This window comes from Macaca mulatta, chromosome 11, assembly GCF_049350105.2.
Source record: "Macaca mulatta isolate MMU2019108-1 chromosome 11, T2T-MMU8v2.0, whole genome shotgun sequence".
Classification (NCBI taxonomy): domain Eukaryota; kingdom Metazoa; phylum Chordata; class Mammalia; order Primates; family Cercopithecidae; genus Macaca; species Macaca mulatta.
In genome coordinates, this window is record NC_133416.1 from 115005735 (window position 1) to 115029602 (window position 23868).

Sequence of the window (23868 nt, forward strand, 5' to 3'; positions counted from 1 at the left end):
ACATGTATGAGCAAACACACACACTCATCTCCACACGTGCACATATTCAGTTACTCTACTTAGACTCACATGCAGACGTCCCCTGACACTCAAGCACATAATCCCACACTGCCTGACGGGAACCCAGCTGCTTCCAGGGATGGCAGAACATGGCCATTTTTTTGTATCCAGAATGTGAGTTTCTTTCACTGCCCCTCAAATCCTCTTTCTCACCAAGAAGCTGGAATCAGGCTAGCTCTCCAGACTAAAGCCAGAAAAAAGGCTTGACTTTTCTCATTATCTAGATTTTTTTTTTCCTTAGCAGTTGAGCGATGCTAGAATACAGATCATTGACTGCTTTTGAGGCCACTGGCAATAACAGAAAACTTGTATCACATTCACTGTATCTGTGGCAGAAGGAAATGACTTTGGAAGGACACTCTGTGTAGAATATTATCTCAAGAGCAATCAGCTGTGGAGTAGGAGAATTGGAGGATTGCAGCACCGTGGAAGGCCAGAAGAGAGATGGAAGGAGGCAGGTACCAGTCATGTCAAATGTTATTGCAGGTAAAAGTAAAATAAAATGTGTACAGATCCTACAGCATTGTTGATCTATTGTGTTGAAAAGTACACATTAGGAAAATTGTGTGTTAGTGATCATAGTACACTGTGTTTTCTTTTTCTTTCTGCCTGTCTTTTTTTTTTTTTTTTTTTTTTGAAGGAGTTTCACTCTGTCACCCAGGCTGGAGTGCAATGGCATGATTTCGGCTCATTGCAACATCCACCTTCCAGGTTCAAGTGATTCTCCTGCTTCAGCCTCCCAAGTAGCTGGTATTACAGTTGCTTGCCACCAAGCCCAGCTAATTTTTGTATTTTTAGTAGAGACGGGGTTTTGCCATGTTAGCCAGGCTGGTCCTGAATTCCTGACCTCAAGTGATCCACCTGCCTCAGCCTCCCAAAGTGAGAGAGAGAGAGAGAGAGAGAGAGAGAGAGAGAGAGAGAGAGAGAATATAAGGAAATTTCCTCAATCTGATAAAGAGTATCCACTAAGATTCTTCTGCTACAATTAAGCTTAATTCTGAACGACTGAATGATTTCCCCACTAAGATCCGGAACAACACAAGGACACCCGGTCTTATTCAACATCATATCATCAACTTAGCCAGTGGAATAAAGTGAGAAGCAGAAAAGAAAAGGTATAGATTGGAAAGAAAGAAATAAAACCACCTTTAAATTCAGATGACATGACTAAAAATTCTGTAAAATCAATTTTAAAGCTATTAGAATGAATAAGTGAGTTTAACAAGGTTGTAGGAAACAAGGTCAGTATTTTAAAAATTAGTTATATGTCTACACACTGGCAATGAACAGCTGAAAACTGAAATTTGAAAAACATTACTATTTATAGTAGCTCAAAAACATCCCCAGTGCATGGCACAGAGAGGGACAACAGAGAATGCCTGATAAATATTTATTGACTTACTGACTGAGACTAGAGAGGGTCGTAAGGGCCGTGTTGAAGTTCTTGTAGATGATTATAACAAGTTTAGGCTTTTCTCTGAAAGCAATGGGAAGTCAATAACTGTTTTTAAATTGCCGAGTAAAATTGCATCACTTGCTATGATATTGAACATTGTTCTAAGTCCTACAAGCAAGGGCAACTGGGATAACTGTGAGAAGGGTGTTTCAGAATGATTTTATTTAACATAGATTACTATGTACTTGACTTTGTTCTAAGATTTTTATAAATGTTAAACTCGTGTACCATTCAGAACAACTCTAGAGGTAGATTCTGTTATTATCTGCACTTTGAAGAAGAGGAGACTGAGGGTGAGAGAGGACACATTTTGCAGGTCATGCAGCAGGAAGATATGAGGCTGAAAGGAGGAAGTGGCTGGATAGCATCAGCAAGACAGCATAGATCCAATGACCATCTCAGACTTTTCACCAAATTACTAGAGAGAAATCCTGAGGAGTCTGACCACCTGCTTTAAGTGGTTGGAGGAATGTCACATAAAGGCAGAGAGAAGGGTATCTGGCACATAGCTGGTATAGAATTAAAGGAAAAGTGAATATATAATTACCATAGTATACCATAGTATCACTATATTTACAGAAGGGACCAATTAACTCTTTTGCTTTATGGCTTCATAGGCACATATTGTGTGCATTAAATTCACCAATTTTCAGTGTTTTGAATTCTTTGAACTTTAGTAAATATATATAGTCATAAAATCCTCATGGCAAGCAGGTTTTAGAGACAAATATCCAAATTTTCTTTGCAGTCAATCCCCACCCCAACTCCAACCACAGGCCATCTGTCATTACAGTTGAGGCTTTCCTAGAATTTCGTGTGAATGAAATTATGAAGCCTGGAGTTTTCTTTCTGTCTGGCAAATTTTATGTAGCATGATGCTGGACATTTCATTCATGTTGCTGCAGGTATCAACAATTCAGTCGTTTTTACTGCCAAGTAGTATTCTATTACATGTACATATTACATTTTATTTTTCCATTTATAAGTTATTGGAAATTTAGATGATTCCCACTTTTAGGGCATTTTGAGTAACATGGTTATGGAAATTCATGGACAAAACTTCATGTATAAATATTTCACTTAAGTAGATAACTAGGAGTGGAATTGTTGGGTCATATGTAAGTGTATATTTAACTTTATAAGTAATGGTCAAACTCTTTTCGAAACTGGATGAGGATGAACTACGATCCTTCAGGATGAAATGAAGAAACACTGGATAGTAACTTGAAGCCATATGTAGAAATGAAGAACTCAGGTAAATGTAACTACATGAGGAAATACGAAGCCAGTATTACTGCATGTTCTAATCTGTAATACTTTCTTTTTTTAACTATCTGATTGAAAAGACAAATTCATAGAACAATAATTATAAGACTATGTTAATGGGCACACAATAATAAAGATGCATTTTGTGACAATAACAACATACAGTGGGGACAGAGCTGTATAGGAGCAGGGTTTTTATATGCTATTGAAGGTAAGATGGTTTCAATTCAAACTAACATGTTATAAATTTGGGATGTTAATATGGTAGCCAATAAGAAAACAATTAAAAATATATAGAAAATAAAGTTAGGGGAAAAGATTTACACTAAAAAAGTTAATCAAACACAAAAAAAATCAAAATTAGAGGCAATAAGGAATAAAAATAAAAATAAGACATAAAAAACCAAGTAGTACAATGCCAGATATAAGTCCTTACTTATAAGCAATAGCTTTAAATGTAAATGGATTAAAGTGACCAATTAGAGTACAGAGACTGACAGAATGGTTTAAAATATTATCTAACTATATGCTGTCTACAAGTCTACAAGTCTCACTTTAGATTGAAAGACATGAAAGCATTGAGAGTGAAAGGACAGAAAAAGATATTCCATGCAAATGGTAGCCAAAAGACAGCTGGAGTGGCTATACCAATGCTAGACAAAATGGACTTTATTTTTCTTCCCCCTGCCCCAACTTTCTTAAGGTATAATTTACAAATAAAAATTGTATATAGGTGTGGCTGGAAAGATGGCTGGGTAGAAACAGCTCCAGTCTGCAGCTCCCAGCAAGATCAAGGCAGAAGGCAGGTGATTTCTGCATTTCCAACTTAGGTACCTGGCTAATCTCATTGGGACTGGTTAAACAGTGCATGCAGCCCATAGAGGGCCAGCTGAAGCAGGGTGAGGCATGACCTTAACTGGGAAGTGCAAGGGGTCAGGGAACTCCCTCCCCTAGTGAAGGCAAGCCGTGAGGGACTGTGCCTTGAGAAATGGTGCACTCTGGTTCAGATACTATGCTTTTTCCACGGTCTTCACAACTTGCAGACCAGGAGATTCCCTTGGGTGCCAACACCACCAGGGCCCTGGGTTTCAAGCACAAAACTGGGCGGCTGTTTGGGCAGACACTGAGCAAGATGCAGGCGTTTTTTTTTGTTTTTTTTGTTTTTTTTTTTCGTGCCCCAGTGGTGCCTGGAATACTAGTGAGACAGAATCGTTCACTCTCCTGGAAAGGGGGCTGAAACCAGGGAGTCAAGTGGTCTAGCTCAGTGGATCCCACCTGCACAGAGCCAAGCAAGCTAAGATCTATTGGTTTGAAATTCTCACTGTCAGCACAGCAGTCTGAAGTCGACCTGGGATGCTTGAGCTTGGTGGGGGGGAGTAGGCAGTTTTCCCCTCACAGTGTAAACAAAGCCACCAGAAAGTTCAAACTGGGTGGAGCCCACTGCAGCTTGGCAGAGCTGCTGTAGCCAGACTTCGTCTCTAGATTTCTCCTCTCTGGGCACAGCATCTCTGAAAGACAGTCAGAAGCCCCAGTCAGGGCCTTATAGATAAAAGTTCCATCTCCCTGGGACAGAGCACCTGGGGGAAAGGAAAAGGGCGGATGTGGGCACAGCTTCAATAGACTTAAACTTTCCTGCCTGCTGGCTCTGAAGAGAGCAGCAGACCTCTTAGCACAGCGCTCTGCTAAGGGACAGATACCTCCCAGCAGGGGTCAATAGACACCACATACAGGAAAGCTCCAGGTGGCATCTGGCAGGTGCCCCTCTGGGATGAAGCTTCCAGAGGAAGGAACAGGCAGCAATCTTTGCTGTTCTGCAGCCACTGCTGGTGGTATCCAGGCAAACAGGGTCTGGAATGGACCTCCAGCAAACTCCAGCAGACCTGCAGCAGAGGGGCCTGACTGTTAGAAGGAAAACTAACAAACAGAAAGGAATGACATCAACATCAACAAAAAGGACATCCACACAAAAACCCCATCCAAAGGTCACCAACATCAAAGACAAAAGGTAGATAAATCCACAAAGGTGAGGAAGAGCTATCACAAAAAGGCTAAAAATTCCAAAAACCAGAGCACCTCTTCTCCTTCAAAGGATCACAACTCCTTGCCAGCAAGGGAACAAAACTGGACGGAGAATGAGTTTGATGAATTGACAGAAGTAGGCTTCAGAAGGTGGGTAATAAGAAACTACTCTGAGCTAAAGGAGCATGTTCTAACCCAATGCAAGGAAGCTAAGAACCTTGAAAAAGAGTTGCTAACTAGAATAACGAGTTTAGAGAAGAACATAAATAACCTGATGGAAAAACACAGCAAGAGAACTTTGTGAAGAATACACAAGTATCAACAGCTGAACTGATCAAGAGGAAGAAAGGATATCAGAGATTGAAGATCAACTTAATGAAATAAAGCATGAAGACAAGATTAGAGAAAAAAGAATGAAAAGGAATGAACGAAGCCTCCAAGAAATAGGGGACTATGTGGAAAGACAAAAACTGTGCTTGATTGGTGTACCTGAAAGTGACAGGGAGAATGGAACCAAGTTGGAAAACACTCTTCAAGATATTATCCAGGAGAACGTCCCCAACCTAGCAAGACAGGCCAACATTCAAATTCAGGAAATACAGAGAAAACCACAAAGATAGTCCTGGAGAAGAGCAACCCCAAGACAAATAATTGTCAGATTCACCAAGGTTGAAATGAAAGAAAAAATGTTGAGGGTAGCCAGAGAGAAAGGTCAGGTTACTCACAAACGGAAGCCCATCAGACTAACAGCAGATCTCTCTGCAGAAACCCTACAAGCCAGAAGAGAGTGGGGGCCAATATTCAACATTCTTAAAGAAAAGAATTTTCAACCCAGAATTTCGTATCCGGCCAAACTAAGCTTCATAAGCGAAGGAGAAATAAAATCCTTTACAGACAAGCAAACGCTGAGAGGTTTTGTCACCACCAACCCTGCCTTACAGTGCTTCCTGAAGGAAGCACTAAATATGGAATGGAAAAACCGGTACTAGCCACTGCAAAAACATACCAAATTGTAAAGTCCATCGACACTATGAAGAAACTGCAACAATTAACGGGCAAAATAACCAGCTAGTATCATAATAACAGGATCAAATTCACATATAACAATATTAACCTTAAATGTAAATGGGCTAAATGCCCCAATTAAAAAACACAGACTGGCAAATTGGATAAAGAGTCAAGACCCATCAGTGTGCTGTATTCAGGAGACCCATCTCATGTGCAAAGACACACATAGGTTCAAAATAAAGGGATGGAAGAATATTTACCAAGCAAATGGAAAGCAAAAAATGATAGGAGTTGCAATCCTAGTCTCTGATAAAACAGCCTTTAAGTCAACAGAGATCAAAAAAGACAAAGGAGGGCATTACATAATGGTAAAGGGATCAATGCAACAAGAAGAGCTAACTATCCTAAATATATATGCACCCAATACAGGAGCAACCACATTCACAAAGCAAATTCTTAGAGACCTACAAAGAGACTTGGACTCTCACGCAATAATAGTGGGAGACTTTAACACCACACTGCCAATATTAGACCACTGAGACAGAAAATTATCAAGGATATTTAGGGATTGAACTCAGCTCTGGAACAAGCAGACCTAATACACATCTACAGAACTCTCCACCCGAAATCAACAGAACATACATTCTTCTCAGCACTACGTCACACTTATTCTAAAACTGATCACATAATTGGAAGTAAAACACTCCTCAGCAAATGCAAAAGAATAAAAATCATAAAAAACAGTCTCTCAGACTGCAGTGCAATCAAATTAGAGCTCAGGATTAAGAAATTCACTCAAAACTGCACAAAACTGAAGAACCTGCTCCTGAATGACTACTGGGTAAATAACAAAATTAAAGTAGAAATAAATAAGTTTTTTGAAACCAATGAGAACAAAGACACATTGTACCAGAATCTCTGGGACATAGCTAAAGCAGTGTTTACAGGGAAATTTATAGCACTAAATGCCCACAGGAGAAAGCAGGAAGTATATAAAATCAACACCCTAACATCACAATTAAAGGAACTAGAGAAGCAAGAGCAAACAAATTCAAAAGCTAGCAGAAGACAAGAAATAACTAAGATCAGAGCAGAACTGAAGGAGAAAGAGACATGAAAAAATTCTTCAAAAAATTAGTGAATCCAGGAGCTGGTTTTTGAAAAGATTAACAAAATATACCACTAGCCAGACTAATAAAAAAGAGAGAAGAATCAAATAGACACAACGAAAATGAAAAGCAGAGATCACCACTGATCCCACAGAAATACAAACTACCATCAGAGAATACTATAGACACCTCTATGCAAATAGACTAGAAAATCTAGAAGAAGTGGATAAATTCCTGGACACATACACCCTCCTAAGACTAAATCAGGAAGAAGTCAAATCCCTGAATAGACCAGTAATAAGTTCTGAAATTGAGGCAGTAATTAATAGCCTACCAATCAAAAAAGCCCAGGACCAGACAGATTCAAGGCTGAATTCTACTAGAGGTACAAAGAGGAGCTGGTACCATTCCTTCTGAAACTATTCCAAACAATAGAAAAAGAAGGACTCCTCCCTAACTCATTTTATGAGGCCAACATCATCCTGATACCAAAACCTCGCAGAGACACAACAAAAAAAGAAAATCTCAGGCCAACATCCCTGCTGAACATCGATGTGAAAATACTCAATAAAATACTGGAAAACCAAATCCAGCGGCACATCAAAAAGCTTATCCACCATGATCAAGTCGGCTTCATCCCTGGGATTCAAGGCTGGTTCAATATAAGCAAATCGATAAACATAATACATCACATAAACAGAACTGATGACAAAAACCACATGATTATCTCAATAGGTGCAGAAAAGGCCTTTGATAAAATTCAACACCCCATTCATGCTCAAACTCTCAATAAACTAGGTATTGATGGAACATATCTCAAAATAATAAGAGCTATTTATGACAAACCCATAAACAATATCATACTGAAGGGCAAAAGTTGGAAGCATTCCCTTTAAAACCTTGCATAAGACAAGGATGCCCTCTATTAAGCATAGTATTGGAAGTTCTGGCCAGGGCAATCAGGCAAGAGAAAGTAATAAAGGGTATTCAAATAGGAAGAGAGGAAATCAAATTGTCTCTATTTGCAGAGGACATGTTTCCTTATTTAGAAAACCCCATTGTCTCAGGCCAAAATCTCCTCAAGCTGATAAGCAATTTCAGCAAAGGCTCAGAATACAAAATTAATGTGCAAAAATCACAAGCATTCCTGTACGCCAATAATAGACAAACAGAGAGCCAAATCATGAGTGAACTCCCATTTACAATTGCTACAAAGAGAATAAAATTCCTGGGAATCCAACTTACAAGGGATGTGAAGGACCTCTTCGAGGAGAACTACAAACCACTGCTCCACTGCTCAAGGAAATAAGAAAGGACACAAACAAATGGAAAAAACATTCCATGCTTAAGGATAGGAAGAATCAATATTGTGGAAATGGCCATACCAAAGTAATTTATAGATTCAATGCTGTCCCCATTGAGCTACTATTGACTTTCTTCACAGAATTAGAAACAACTACTTTAAATTTCATATGGAACCAGAAAAGAGTCTGCATAGCCAAGACAATCCTAAGCAAAAAGAACAAAGCTGGAGGCATCATGCTATCCAACTTCAAACTATACTACAAGGCTACAGTAACCAAAAAAGCATGGTACTGGTACCAAAACAGAGATATAGACGAATGGAACAGAACAGAGGCCTCAGAAATAACACCACACAACTACAACCATCTGATCTTTGACAAACCTGACAAAAACAAGCAACGGGGAAAGGATTCCCTATTTAATAAATGGTGTTGGAAAAACTGGCTAGCCATACGCAGAAAACTGAAATGGGACCCCTTCCTCATACCTTACACAAAATTTAACTCAAGATGGGTTAATGGCTTAAACATAAGACCTAAAACCATAAAAACCCTAGAAGAAAACCTAGGCAGTACCATTCAGGACATAGGCAAAGGCAAACACTTCATGACTAAAACACCAAAAGCAATGGCAACAAAAGCCAAAATTGACAAACGGGATCTAATTAAACTAAAGAGCTTCTGCATAGCAAAAGAGACTATCATCAGAGTGAACAGAAAACCTACAGAATGGGAGAACGTTTTTGCAATCTATCCATCTGACAAAGGGCTAATACCGATAATCTACAAAGAACTTAAAGAAATGTACAAGAAAAAAACAACCCCATCAAAAAGTGGGTGAAGGATATGAACAGACACTTCTCAAAAGAAGACATTTATGCAGCCAATAAACATGTGAAAAAAAGCTCATCATCACTGCTCATTAGAGAAATGCAAATTAAAACCACAATGAGATACCATGCCAGTTAGAATGGCAATCATTAAAAAGTCAAAAAATAACAGATGCTGGAGAGGATGTGGAGAAATATGAATGCTTTTACACTATTGGTGGGAGCATAAATTCATTCAACCATTGTGGAAGACAGTGTGGTGATTCCTCAAGGATCTAGAACCAGAAATACCATTTGACCCAGCAATCCCATTACTGGGTATATACCCAAAGGATTATAAATCATTCTACTATAAAGACACATGCATACGTATTCCAACACTGTTCACAATAGCTTGGAACCCACCCACACAATAGCTTGGAACCCACAAAAGACTTGGAACCCACCCAAATGCCCATCAGTGATAGACTGGATAAAGAAAATGTGGCACATATACACCATGGAGTACTATGCAACCATAAAAATGGCTGAGTTCATCCATAAAAAATGGATGAGTTCATGTCCTTTGCAGGGACATGGATGAAGCTGAAAACCATCATTCTCAGCAAACTAACACAGGAACAGAAAACCAAATATCACATGTTCTCACTCATAAGTGAGAGTTGAACAATGAGAACATATGGACACAGGGAGGGGAACATCACACACCAGGGCCTGTTGGGAGGTGGGGGGACAGGGTAGGGATAGCATTAGGAGAAATACCTAATATAGATGATGGGTTGATGGGTGCAACAAACCACCATGGCACTGTATACCTATGTAACAAACCTGTACATTCTGCACATGTATCCCAGAACTTAAAGTAAAATTTAAAAAAATTATATATACATATTAATAGTATATGGCATACTGTTTTGATATATGAATTATAAATACATTAAATATATACATTACATATATGTGTGTGTATATATACACACACATATATAACTCATCCACATATATATACACACACACACACACACACACACCCCCCCACACACCCCTTGTGAAATTATTAAATCAAGCAGGTTGGCATATCCATCACCTTACATACATATCATTATTTTGGTGTGGTGAGAACATTTAAAATCTATTCTCTTAGCAATTTTCAAGTATATAATACATTATTATTAGCAACAGTATAACCTTGCTGTACAATAGATTTCCGGAACTTATTCATCTTGTCTAACTGAAGCTTTGTACCCTTTGACCAACATCTCCCCTTCTCTCCCCTGCCTGCCCCCTGACCCTCACAACCACCGTTCTACTCTCTGCTTCTGTAAGTTCAGTTATTTTAGTGAATATTAAGCCCCAGGACATTACTGCACACGACTGTAGACTTTACAAACACTATACACTTAGGCTGGCTACACTAAATTTATCAGAAGCTTTTTTTCAATTACAAACTTAGCTTACTGTAACTTTTTTATTGTGTGAACTTTTAATTTTTAATTTTTTTAACTTTTGATTCTTTTGTAATAATACTTAGCTTAAAACACAAGCACATTGTATAGCTGTACAAAAATATTTTCTTTTTTATATCCTTATTCTGTAAGCTTTTTTCCATTTAAATTTTATTTTTAACTTTCAAATTTTTTTCGTTGAAAACTAAGACTCAAACACACACACATTAGCCTAGGCTTAGAGAGGGTCAGGGTAATCAATATCACTGTCTCCCAGCTCTACATCTTGTGCCACTGGAAGGTCTTCAAGGGCAATAACATGCATGGAGCTGTCATCTCCTGTGATGATGATGCTTGCTTCTGGAATACCTCCTGAAGGACCTGCCTGAGGATTTTTTACAATTAATTTTAAAACATAAGTAGAAGTAAACCCCAAATAACAATAAATAGTATAGTAAATACATAAACCAGTAATGCAGTAATTTATTATTGAGCATTATGTACAGTACATAATTGCATGAGCTAGACTTTTGCTATGATGGACAGAATAGTACGTTTGTTAACATCAGCATCACCAGAAACATGTGAGTAATGCATTGCACTACAATATTAAGACAGCTATGATGTCACTAGGTGATACAAAATTTTCAGCTCCACTAAAATCTTGTGCATCCGCTGTCATACATAACAGTCCGTCATTGGGCAAAATGTCATAATGTGTCAAATGACTGTGCATCACATTGTCTGTATTCATTCATCCATTAGTGGACACTTTGGTTGATTCTATCTCTCAGCTAGTGTGAATAATGTTGTATTGAACATGGGCATTCAGATATCTCTTTGAAATACTGATTTTATCTTCTTTGGCTATATGCCCAGTAATGGGATTGCTGGATCATGTGATGGTTTTATTTTCAATTTTTTGGGGAAACTTCACATTATTTTCCATAATGGCTGTATTAATTTACATTCCCACCAACAGTGTGCATGGGTTCCCTTTTGCCCACATCCTCGCCAACACTATGTTTCATCTTTTTGATAATGGTCATTTTAATGAGTGTGAGATGATACTGTTGTTTAATTTGCATTTCCCTAGTGACTTGTGATGTTGGGCATTTTTCCATATACCTGTTGATCATTTGTATTAGACAAAACATACTTTAAAGCAAAACTCTTACAATAGAAATAAAGGACATTATATATTAATAAAAGGGCCAATTCATCAATGAGATATAACAATTATAAATATATACACACCAAATAAAGGAGTCCCAAAACATGAGGCAAACAGTGAACAAACTGAAGTAAGAAATTGACAGTTCTACAATAACAGTTGCTGATTTCAATATTCTACCTTCAGTAATGGGTAGAACAGCCAGACAGAAGGTCAATAAGGAAATAGAGGACTCGAACAACATTAAAAACCAGCTAGACCTAACAGACCTCTCTAGAACGTGCCACCCAACAACTTCAGAATACACATTTTTTCCAGTGCACATGGAATATTTTCCAGAATGAGGCATGTTAGGCTACAAAAGAAGTTTCAACAAATTAATAAAGATCAAAATTATATGAATTATATTCTCCAAACACAATGAAAGGAGGTAGAAATCGATACCAGAAGCAAAACTGGTTAATTAAAAAAGCATGCAGACAGTAAACAACACACTCTTAAACCAACGATGGGTCAAAGAAAGAAATTACAGGGGAATAAGTCATTCTGGGAACGAATGAAAACGAAAACATAAAATACCAAAAGATATGGAAAGCTTATGGAACGACTGTGAGTATGCTCCACAGAGGGAGTATAGGTGTCATGAGCATGCAGGATGGGAGAGAAAGTGTGTATGCATTTCCATAGACGCTGTGCGTGACTCCACATTTCTCTGTTGAGAGAATGCACTAGAATACATGTGTCTCAGTAGGTGGGGAAAAGGGCCAAGAGAAGGGCGTCCGCAGGCTCATTTGTGATAAAAGAGTGTGTGTATGTTGGCCGCGGGGCAGAGCATGGATGAGAGAGACTGAGATGAGGTATGAGAGTGTGTGTGAGAGAGACTGGAGGAGAGACTGTAAAAGTGTATACAAGAGCCTGTGACAAAGGGTGTGTGTGTGTGTGTGTGTGTGTGTGAAAAAGAGTGGGTGTGTCTCTTTAAGGGAGAAAAGGCTAGAGACAAAGGAAATGTGTTTTTGAGAAAGTGAATTCCTTTATTTAATAGTTGTGTGTGTCACAGAGAAAGAGGTCTCCCATGGGAAGGGTCCCAGCCATGTCCCATCAAATCTAAACTGCTCTTGCCCTGTCCCCAAACCTCAGCCCCCAGGGCTCCATCTGGCCCCATCCACATATCTGGCTGTACCACAGACCTCAAAGTTAGGAAAAGGTCTTTTCAGCTTCCTTCAATCCCTAGCTCCCTAGAGCTATGCTGCACCATTTGGTAAGAACTAGTGGCATGTAGTTTCTTAAATTAAAATGAATTAGGATTACAAATTCAGTTCTTAATTATGCTAAGAGAACTAGGACAGATGCAGAAAGAAAAAAAATATTGCATGATCTCACATGTGAAATCTAAACCTACAAAAGTCAGTTATACAGAAATAGAGAATAAAACAGTGCTGACAGGGCAGGAGGTGGGGAGAGGGAATGGGGAGATGTAGGTCAGAGGATACAAAGCAGCAGCTATGGATGATGAACAAGTCTAGAGATCTAATGCACAGCAAGAGCACTACAGGGAATACAAGACCAACAAGTCTAGAGATCTAACGCACAACAGGAGTACTAGAGGGAATATGGCTGCACTGCATTTGAGATGCCTGCTAAATCTTAGCTGCTCTTGCCACAACACCCCACCCCACCAATGAAAAGGTGGTAACTGTAAGATGACAGATACTTTAACTTGATTCACTATAGTAACTATTTCACTATATGTATCCCATAACATAATTTAAATACACACGATAGCATTTATTTAAAAAACTTCAGCTCCTCCTCTGCACTATCCACATTTCAAGTGCTGAACCGAGATGTGTAACTAGTTACAACAATTTGTGTGGCACAGAGAATGTGTTTCCATATTTCTCAACATTAGATTGGATACCATGTCAGAGACCTTTACTTCTCTGTAAAAAAAAAAAAAAAAAAAAAAATTAAAATTAAAATCCCTGACGCTCTCCACCCCACCCCATATATACTCCACTTCAGCAGAAGAGCTCCAGAGACCTTCAGCATCAGAGCCAGGGCTGGAATACTGTTGGCTGGGGGGATTTTCTGACTTTAGCTCCTCTGGACAAAGATGCTCAATTCATAAACACACACACACACACACACACGCATGCACCCCTCCCGTCCATTCCAGACATGGTCCAGAGCTGTCCACGCAGAGTCTGATGACGCAAAGCTCAGGAGATGTTTTCTATTAAAACAGCGAATGAAAGAAAGAATGGAAAAAATAGGGTAATTACACGTACGAATGCATTCACCTTGAAATCATCATCCATTTGTGGTGGGGTGATTGATTGCCAGTGAGGTAGGCATCTTGGGGCCCCATCTTTTAACGTGTAATAGGGAAAACATGCCATTACTTGCCAGATCCTATTGAGAGCAACTGTGGTCAGAACCCTCCAGAAAGAGGAAGAGGAGATGCAGGGTCCTTGGTGCAGTAACATGCTTCTTAGGTACTAAGAGAAAAGAAAGAAGCAGCTGAGGAAATGGTACGGTTTCTAGGCCCTTACTGACGTGGTGACTGTTCTCTGGCTACTTACCTTGTCTCTTTCTGTTTCAATCACCTCTTAAAGGCCCCACCTCTCAACACTGCCACACTGGAGATCGAGGCCAGCACGTGAAATGTGGGGGACACATCCATACAATCAGGACACAGTGTTCATTTCAGCGACAAGTATGCAAAATAAACATAGTAATTTCAGTTTTTGTTTGAAAGATAAAGAATGATCTCTTTTTCTTCCTTTTGCTTTCGCAGAGGAAGGCATTGCAACAAAAAAGAAGCCTTAAAAGAAAATCCATGGCTGGGTGTAGTAGCTCACGCCTGTAATCCTGCTGTAAAGCAGATCACGAGATCAGGAGATCAAGACCATCCTGGCCAACATGGTGAAACCCCGTCTCTACTAAAAATACAAAAATTAGCTGGTTGTGGTGGCACGTGCCTGTAGTCCTAGCTGCTTGAGAGGCTAAGGCAGAAGAAGTGCTTGAACCCGGGAGGCGGAGGCTGCAGTGAGCTGAGATCGCGCCACTGCACTCCAGCCTGGGCGACAGAGCGAGACTCTGTCTCAAGAAAAAAAAAAAAAAAATCCATTACAAAGGGAGGAATAAAACTAAAGTGTCACCTACACTTAAAGCAGTGAGAAAACTGCTGCATGAAACAAGACAAAACAACAAAAAACCTTAACAAAATTAGAGTAAAATCTTCAAGATGCAAGATGCTTTCATGTCCTGGGCCATGGGGTCTTCCCACATGGCCTTAAGTACTTTTGGAAGAGTGATCTCTAAAAACTGAATAAAAACAAGAAGAAGTGGTCATTAGGAAACAAAGGCAGCAGTGCAGTTTCTCAGTAGGGGGCACCTTGGAAACCCACGGGGAGTGTGTGCTTGTCACAGGGATTGGGGCCACTGTTGGCATTGAGATGCTGTAGGTGGCAGGCACAAGAAGTCCTGAAAAGTGTGAGGAGTTCCAGGGATCAGCAAATTTCTTCTTCTTCTTCTTCTTTTTATTTTCTTTTTTTAAAATTTGAGACAGGGTCTCACTCTTTTGCCCAGGCCAGAGTGCAGTGGTGCAAACACAGCTCACTGTAGCCTCAACTGCCAGGGCTCCAGTGATCCTCCCGAGTAGCTGGGACCACAGACGCCTGGCTACTTTCAAAAATTTTTTGTAGTGACAAGGTTTTGTCATGTTGCCCAGGCTGGCCTCAAACTCCTGGGCTCAAGTGATCCTCCCACCTCGGTCTCCCAAAGTGCTGGGATTCCAGGCGTGAGCCCCCAGACAGTAAATATTTTATGCTTGTGGACGGTATTGTAAGTTCTCTGTCACAACCATCTTAATGTTGTCACTGTGGCGTAGGACAGCCCTAAGAAACACACCAACAAAACTTCATTTACCAAAACGGGCAGCCTATCAATGAGTCGTATTTGCAGACCCCTGAGTTCGGGCATTCTGTGATGCTCTGAGTCGGCTCCGCTTCAGCGTGGTAAGAGGCACGCGACAAAAACTGGCACGAAAGGAGCTGTTGGAACCAAGGGGCAGGAAACGACTGCCCTAGAGGATCAGCTAGAAGATGGACGGGCATTCTGGGAAGAGAGCAGACAAATTCTGGAGGAAATAAAGGATTTTCGTTTTAAGGGGATGAGAGGCAAGGGAAGAAGCTGAGAGGGTCTGTGGGTCTGAAATGTGGTCTCTAGGTGGGAAAATGTGTGAGATAAAATGCAAGACTGAAAGCAGGAGGCGAGGGTCCGCTGCACCAATGTGCACAGTTGCACAGGCCGCGGGGGCATCTGTGGCTGTGGGTGGAGAGAAAATGCTGGCGCACACATCTGAGAGGGGAGGTATGGGTGGGAGTGGGAGGGTATGTAAGACAGCGTGGGTGGCAGGTGAGGTGCTCATATGTGCAACTGTGCGTTCTGCGAGTGAGAAGGTCTCGGACAGAGGAACTGCGTTCAGTGCTCAGGGGCGAGAGTCCCCACGCAAGAGCCTGGGGTGCCAACCAGAAACACCCACACCCAGGCAGGGCCCTGCGACCTCTGGCGCCATCTGCTGGTTGACAGACGCCACTACCTGAGAAAGGTCCCTTCAGTCCCCTCATTGATCAGCTGTAGACCCTAAACGGAGCCACTACCCAGGAGCCCCTCCCGCCAACCCACGTCAGCAGAAAAGCCCTGTGGGCGGGCGTGTATCCACTTCTGCTCCTCTGGACAAAGATGCCCAGGTCGGAAACACACACCTGACCCTCCCACCATTCCGATACAGCCCCACCTGCACAGCTCAGAGCACCACCATTGACCCTCTCTGCGGCCCTCGGGACATATTTGCTATTGAAAAGAACAAAATAAAGTATATTTATCAGGATTAAATAAGCAAGTAATTAATGAAGGAATTCATTCATTTAACATTCAGTTATGGAGGGCTCACTGCAAACCAGGTTCTCAGTATTTTGAGGGCCTAGGAGGAGGAAACTCTCTTTAAATGTCAGCTTTTACTGAGAAATATTGCGGATAGAATATGTTGGAAAAAAAAGAAATGTAGAGATTCTGGGTTTGGTGTTACTGTGTTTATCTGATACTGTAAAGAAAGAAAGATGCAGAAGAAATAGAGTTTTATTTCAGACCCTACGCATGTGGTGTGCTGCTGTTCTAGGTGGTTTACTTAGATTGTCTCCATTTTGATGAATGAGGAAATTGAGGAGAGAACTAACACCCTCTGTTTTTTTTTGTTGTTGTTTGTTTTTTGTTTTTGTTTTTTGGATGGAGTCTCGCTCTATCGCCCAGGCTGGAGTGCAGTGGCACAATGTTGGCTCACTGCAGTCCCCACCTCCCAGGTTCAAGCAATTCTCCTGTCTCAGCCTCCTAAGTAGTTGGGACTACAGGTGTGCGCCGCCATGCCTGGCTAATTTTTTGGTTTTTTTAGTAGAGATGCCTGTAATCCCAGCTTCTTGGGAGGCTGAGGCATGAGAATTGCTTGAACTGGGAGACAGAGGTTACAGTGAGCTGAGATGGTGCCACTGCACTCCAGCATCTGGGTGATACAGCGAGACTTTGTTTTAAAAAAAAAAAAAAAGTTATTTAAAAGTTGAAAATGAAGCTGTGCTTCTAAAAATTAAGTGGGCATTAATCACTTAAATTAAAATTAACCTAGTAGCCTCTTCCATGATATCTGTAGATTCATTATTCCTTTTGCTCAAGATCTCAGTCTCTCCGAGTCATCTGATCCCCGAGGAATCATATTTAAAGAGGACCAGAACTAGGCCTCCCTTTAAAAAAGTATGTAGAAAGAGAAAAGTTATTTAATCCATGATAAAATGTGAGATGGGAAAAATAGCAAGATGACATTAGAACAATTTGAATTTTGAAAGAAAACTACAAATATCTCAGTAGGGGATTTTTATACATAGAAGGGGATTAAAAGGAAAAGACTCAAGGCTGGTTCAAGGGAAAGAAAGGTACCATTTACTTCAATGTGAATGATTCTACTTGAAAACATAAGCAGCAGAGAAAACGTTCCCTGTTCTTCGACTCTGGCTTGTATCCTAACACTATGAAGTGCCTAATACCCAGATTTCAATGGTAATTTTTCACAATTTAAATTATTCCTGTGATTTATCAAACATTTTTAGAATAAAATTTGAACAAATGGAAGTAAATAAAAACTCCCTAAAATAGTCTGATGTATATGAATTTATAGAACTTTGTAAAATTGCAAATGCAATCACACTGATAATCTATTTTAGGATTCTAAGCAAAGCTTGATGTGTATAATATATATCGGCAAAACCATTGCTACTAACAAACGCTGGAAAAATCCCTAAAATAGGCTTGTGATATTAGTAGGTTGGGTCTAACCTAAAGTGACGGCAATTTAATCTTATCTTCTTTTTCAAGGTAAATATTATCAGGATGAAGGGTTTTACTAAGAATATTGTGGACTGCAGATTTATCACCAATAAAAACCTCATTCCCTGCTATAATTAAATAAACACCTGATTAGGTTAAAGGGGGTGGCAGGGTGTGACCATGGAGGATTAGAGGGAGTGTCAGGGTGTCATCATGGAGGGTGGGGCAATCTTGCCAATAAAAGGCCCTCCTATGCCGCTTCCCCACCATACCTGAGCTCCTGGTGGAAGACGATGGAGTACAAAGGAGCTTTCAGCAGAAGAGGTGAGTCCACACCTGTGTGCTTTGTTTTTCCTTCTCAGATGTCTAGAATTGGGGTTATAACATAGGGGGATGAATGAAAGAAGTTAGTAATTAATGCATTCAACAAAGGCTGTCTGAGTGCTGCCTCGGAGTTGAAATCAGTCACCCTGGATCCCCTCACTCTAGAAGTGGTGGCAGTCAGTTTGGTATTCAGTCCCAAGGCTGCAGGAAGGATGCAGTTCTTATTCTCATTAATGAATCTCTTGCTTGGGCTCCCCTCGGAGGAGACGAAATGACCCAAGCTCGCTGCTCCTCACATGGGTGCTGCTGGCACAGCCTCAACTGCTGCAGGCTCATCTGCTGGCACAGCTGCTGGGTCACCAGGAGAATCGACTCTTCCTCCACCTCAGCTCAGAGCACAGGGACGATTTGGGACGTGTCTTTCCCAATAGAACTTCAAATCTCTGAAGACAAGGGCATGTGCTGGAGTGTTGGTACTCACGGCCTTGATCTAGGGACTACAAAGCTGGAACACAGTAACTCTATGCATGGAAAGTTGTCACTTGTTACACACTAAGAGGCTGTCAATTCATGAAAATTCACTTCCATGTGTATTTTTGTTTTCCCTGACAGTGACCACGGATGAACTCTTAAAAGAAGCAACCAGATGTCCCATCTGCACAGCTTACTTAGAAAAGCCAATGTCCTTGGAGTGTGAATGCGTCTTCTGCCTCAGCTGCACCAATTCACTGCAGAAAGAGCCCCAAGGGGAAGGTGTCTTGTGTCCCTTCTGCCTGGTGGCTTCTCAGAAAAACAACATCAGGCTCAATCGGCAGCTGGGGAGTCTGGTTTCCCACATTAAGGAACTGGAGCCCAAGCTGAAAAAGATTCTGAAGATGAACCCAAGAATGCGGAAGTGCCAAGGTAAGGAGTCTGTATTCCCTGCCCCTTCCCACTACCAAAAGAGGAAAAAGTACTGTTGCAATTGGCTCTCCGTACCGTATGGGAATTAGCTGATGTCTGGCACCTGAAACTGAAATGTTCCTCTGGCATCAGTGATTCTCAGCCCTGACAACACGTAGAAACACCTGGTTTTATTTTTTGCTCTCCAACAAAAAATACCCGTGTCTATGTCATGGCTTAGACAAGGGATTCTCAAAACTTAAAAGAAATGTGTACACATTTATGAGATACACGTGCAATTTGGTTACATTTCCACTGATACTGTAAGAGATCCCTTTTCTTCACATCCTCACTGGCATTTGTTTTATTTTGTGCTTTTGATAATAGCCACTTTAACCAGGTGAAATGATATCTTATTGTGGTTTTTATTTGCATTTATCTGAGTGTTGTTGAGAATTTTTTAATACTCCTATTGGACATTCATATGCCTTCTCTCAAGAGATGTCTTGAAATTCTTTGCCCGCTTTTTTTTTGTTTTTGTTTTTGTTTTTGAGACGGAGTCTCGCTCTGTCGCCCAGGCTGGAGTGCAGGGGCCGGATCTCAGCTCACTGCAAGCTCCGCCTCCCGGGTTTACGCCATTCTCCTGCCTCAGCCTCCGGAGTAGCTGGGACTACAGGCGCCCGCCACCTCGCCCGGCTAGTTTTTTGTATTTTGTAGTAGAGACCGGGTTTCACCGTGTTAGCCAGGCTGGTCTGGATCTCCTGACCTCGTGATCCGCCCGTCTCGGCCTCCCAAAGTGCTGGGATTACAGGCTTGAGCCACCGCGCCCGGCCCTCTTTGCCCGCTTTTTTATGAGAATGTTTGATTTTCTGCTGCTGTTTGAGTCTGTTGTATATTATTCATATTAATTTTGTCAGATGAATAGTTTACAAATCTTTCGTCTCATTCTACAGGTCTTTTGAAATAACCCCATTTGACCAAAAAAAAAAAAAAAAAAAAAAAAAAAAGAATATTTTAAAAAACCCAGAAAGCCTATGTGACTACATATTCAAATTTTGGGAGTTCCAGGGACAGGCAAAGGCATAGAAACCTATTTAACAAAATAATAGCTGATACCTTATTTTAATGTACAAAATCTACATTGGTGGTCACATCTGTCTTTAGGCTTGAAGGATAACAGGTTCTGTAGATTTACTTTTTCCAGAATGGTCTAGACAATAAATTTTCCTAGACCAGATCCCACCCCTTCCTTTCTTCCTCTTCCATTAAAGTTGGTGACTTCACTTTTCAACTACGTACGCAATGCTGTAAAGTGCTCATTCTAATAACTTTTAAATACCTTTATCTCATCTCTTAAATTTAAGCCCATTAACACTGTCTTGCTTAAGGCCCCAACTCCCCCATAGGATGAAAAGCATCCTTGCGTCTAGGTCCTTATCTTCCTTTTGGCCTTAGATTCTCCTAACATCCAGGCATGGGACCTCTGTCATCCATTATCAGCTGCAGAGATATCCCATCTCCTGTCAAAACCGTGAACAAAAGTCACTGGTTACAAATATGGAGAACAAAAGCCTGGATTCATGCCCTAGACACTATTTAAATTGGACTAATAAAATGTGAAAAAAGAAACATATCATTTAATATAGCAAACTTGCATTGTCTTTATTATCACTCATTTTTCACTCATCAGTATAGTAGAAAGAGGGTTGTGGTGTCTGTCTTGAGGTCTCCAAGCAGAAGAAATACATGACATAAACACACACACAGCGTAATGTAGAATAAGAACTTCTACTATAAGTAAGAGCCAGGTATTACAACGAGTATATCTGTGAGAATTTCAACTACTCAGGGAAGTTGCCTCGAGAAAAGTTCTGACTTCAGGAAAAAAAGCAGAATGGCAGAAGCCAAAGTCGATGAGATATTTGGGACTTGGCAGTAGAGGAGTGAAATGGGCTTGGCTTCTGTGCATTTGCTCAGCTGCTTGTTTTTCTTTTCACAGTGGAGGTGACCTTGGATGTTGACACAGCTCACAACCTCCTCCTCATTTCTGAAGACCTCAGGAGCGTCCGATGTGGGAGGATCCATCAGAATCGGCCAAACAGTGCTGAGAGATTCAACTTGGCGGGTGCTGTCCTGGGCTCCCCTGGTTTCACCTCTGGCCGCCACTACTGGGAGGTGGACCTAGGAACAAGCACAGAATGGAATCTGGGAGTCTGCAGAGAATCTGCCAGCCGCAAAGGGAACATCCAAATGACCACAGAGCATGGATTCTGGATTGTGAGTTTGAGGGCTGAGGGCTTCCACTTTGCTAACACAAGCCCTCCAACACCCCTCTGGGTGAACCCCAATTTACAGCGAATGGGGATTTTTATGGATAGAGGCATGGGAGACATCTCCTTTTACCACCTTGGAGATGGATCCCACATCTATACATTCACGAAAGTTTTTCCTGAGGAGCCACTGCGCCCATATTTTGCTCCTTCCACCCTCCCAGATCAGGGTGTCCTGAGTGTCTGTCCTGTGATAAACCCAGGCACTGCCCATCCTCTAGTCCATCCTGGGGAGGGCAAATAAACCCCCACTGCATAGAAACAGGTTCGGGAAATTAAATTATTTGGTGGGTAGACCTAGGAAGTTTCTGTTGGGTATATATATTTTACAAAATCATGGCACAAAAATATAGACCATTCCATGATGTAGTTAACTTCATAGATTCATTAGGATAAAAGCTGAGTTTTAAATATTGATTATTGTCACCATCAAACGTGTGAGTTTTGTGTTTATATTTTGTTTCCTAATGATATGTATTGTATTCTTAAATTCCAAATGCTTTACCTTTTATTTCTGTAAGTTCAGCTTGATGTATTACGGAGTTTATAAGTTAAATAAATATTTGGCTGTAACCAAATGGATTATGTGAGTTTCTAAATAATAAGGGTGCAATACTTTTTATTCCTAGAGCAATGTGTGTGGGGGTGGGGTGGGGGGGTGGGTAGGGGTGTGTGTGTGTGTGTGTGTGTGTGTGTATTTGAACAAGACAAATGTGGATAAATACCTGTGTCCTATCCAGCACTGAATGACTTTCCACCGCCACAGCTCCGTGGAGCTAACATTGTCTTGGACGTGAGCTTGTCTACATTAACAATGGTGAATTCCCCCACTGTAGAATGTACTGTTTTGTCTCCAGTGCACTCCTGGTAATACCTGACTCTCTCAGCCGATCCTTCCTCCTTCCATTTCCCCTGTGGGGTCCTCCGTGCTGTGCTCCTCTGGCTGGCACAGCTCTGGTCACTGTGGAGATGCGTGCTGGGGGCCAGGCAGTCATGCTCTTATCACAAGTCAGTTCCCTGCAGGAGGGATCTACTGAAACTAGTGCTGGTTTTTTCAAGTGTTCTTTGCATATTAAATCATTGGCAACTTTTACATACTTTTAAATTTTTTTTTAAGAGCCTTATTCTGTCACCCAGGCTGGAGTGCAGTGGTGTGATCTCAGCTAACTGCAGCCTTGACCTCCCCAGGTGCAGGCGATCCTCCTACCTCAGCCTCCCTGTAGCCCCAGCTGGCACTACAGGTGTGCACCACCATGCCCGGCTAATTTCTCCTCCCCCTTTTTTTTTTAAAAATAGAAACGGGGTTTCACCGTGTTCCCCACACTGGTCTCAAACTCCTGGGTTCAAGCAATCTGCCCACCTTGGCCTCCCCAAATGTTGGGATTACAGATGTGAGCCACTGCTCCCGGCCTTGTATCCCATTTTTAAGAATCGTTGAAGACGGTCAAGGGTCTGGCTTGTCAGCGTTGTGAGCTGATTCAGAAAAGGCCCTGCCTCCCCGCCACGTGAATGTGCTGGGGATATATGCAATATACCTTGATTGAAAAGTACACTTGCAGCAAAGTCAGGAAGATTCCAGGATACATATACCTATCCTGACCGGCATAGGTAAGTTTCCCAGACTCTGAATTCATGTGGTTTCAGAGAAACTAGTGGAGGAAAAGGTAGGAGCAGGAGGAAAAGGAAGAAGCCAAGAAAAAGTGAAATTTTAGGTAAAAACCCAAGTTTTTAAAATAAAATAAATAAATAAATAAATAAATAAATTAATTAATTTTTAGAGACAGGGTCTCACTATGTTGCCCAGGCTGGGCTGGAACTCCTAGTGTCAAGCTATTCTCCCACCTCAGCCTCCCCAGTAGTTGGGGTTAAAAGTGCCAGCTACCACATCCTGCCTCAAATATTCTTTAATTTCTTTTGAGACTTCTTTGACCCATGTGTCACTAAATCTCTAAACATTTTCAGAGAAGAGTGTCGTTTAATATTTTTGAAATTTTCTGTCTTTCTGCTATAGACGGCTATTCTGATCTATTGTGAACGGAAAGCATCCTTTGTATGATTTATATTCTTTTCTTGTGTTTTATGGCCCAGAATATGGTCTATATTGAATATTCCTTGAGGGCAGACCAGGCACCGGGCCTCAATCTCGGGTGCCATCTGCTGGTTGTTAGAAAAAACTGCCCGAGAAAGGCTCCCTCAAATCCCCTCATTGCTGGGTCCCCCACATGGTAAACTGAATGAACACCAAGGAGCTCCTCTTGCTCCATGCACTCCAGCAGAAAAGCCCTG

General features: G+C 41.1%; 1 protein-coding gene across 1 annotated transcript; it reads left to right on the top strand.

Annotated features, from left to right (window-relative positions):
• Positions 1-18257: 18257 nt before the first annotated feature.
• Positions 18258-22155, top strand: LOC705507 (ret finger protein-like 2). Its single transcript, XM_015152694.3, has 3 exons — positions 18258-18370; positions 18983-19273; positions 21252-22155. The coding sequence occupies exons 1-3, from the start codon at positions 18340-18342 to the stop codon at positions 21824-21826; spliced, it is 897 nt and encodes a 298-aa protein (XP_015008180.3). The 5' UTR covers positions 18258-18339; the 3' UTR covers positions 21827-22155.
• Positions 22156-23868: the final 1713 nt, after the last annotated feature.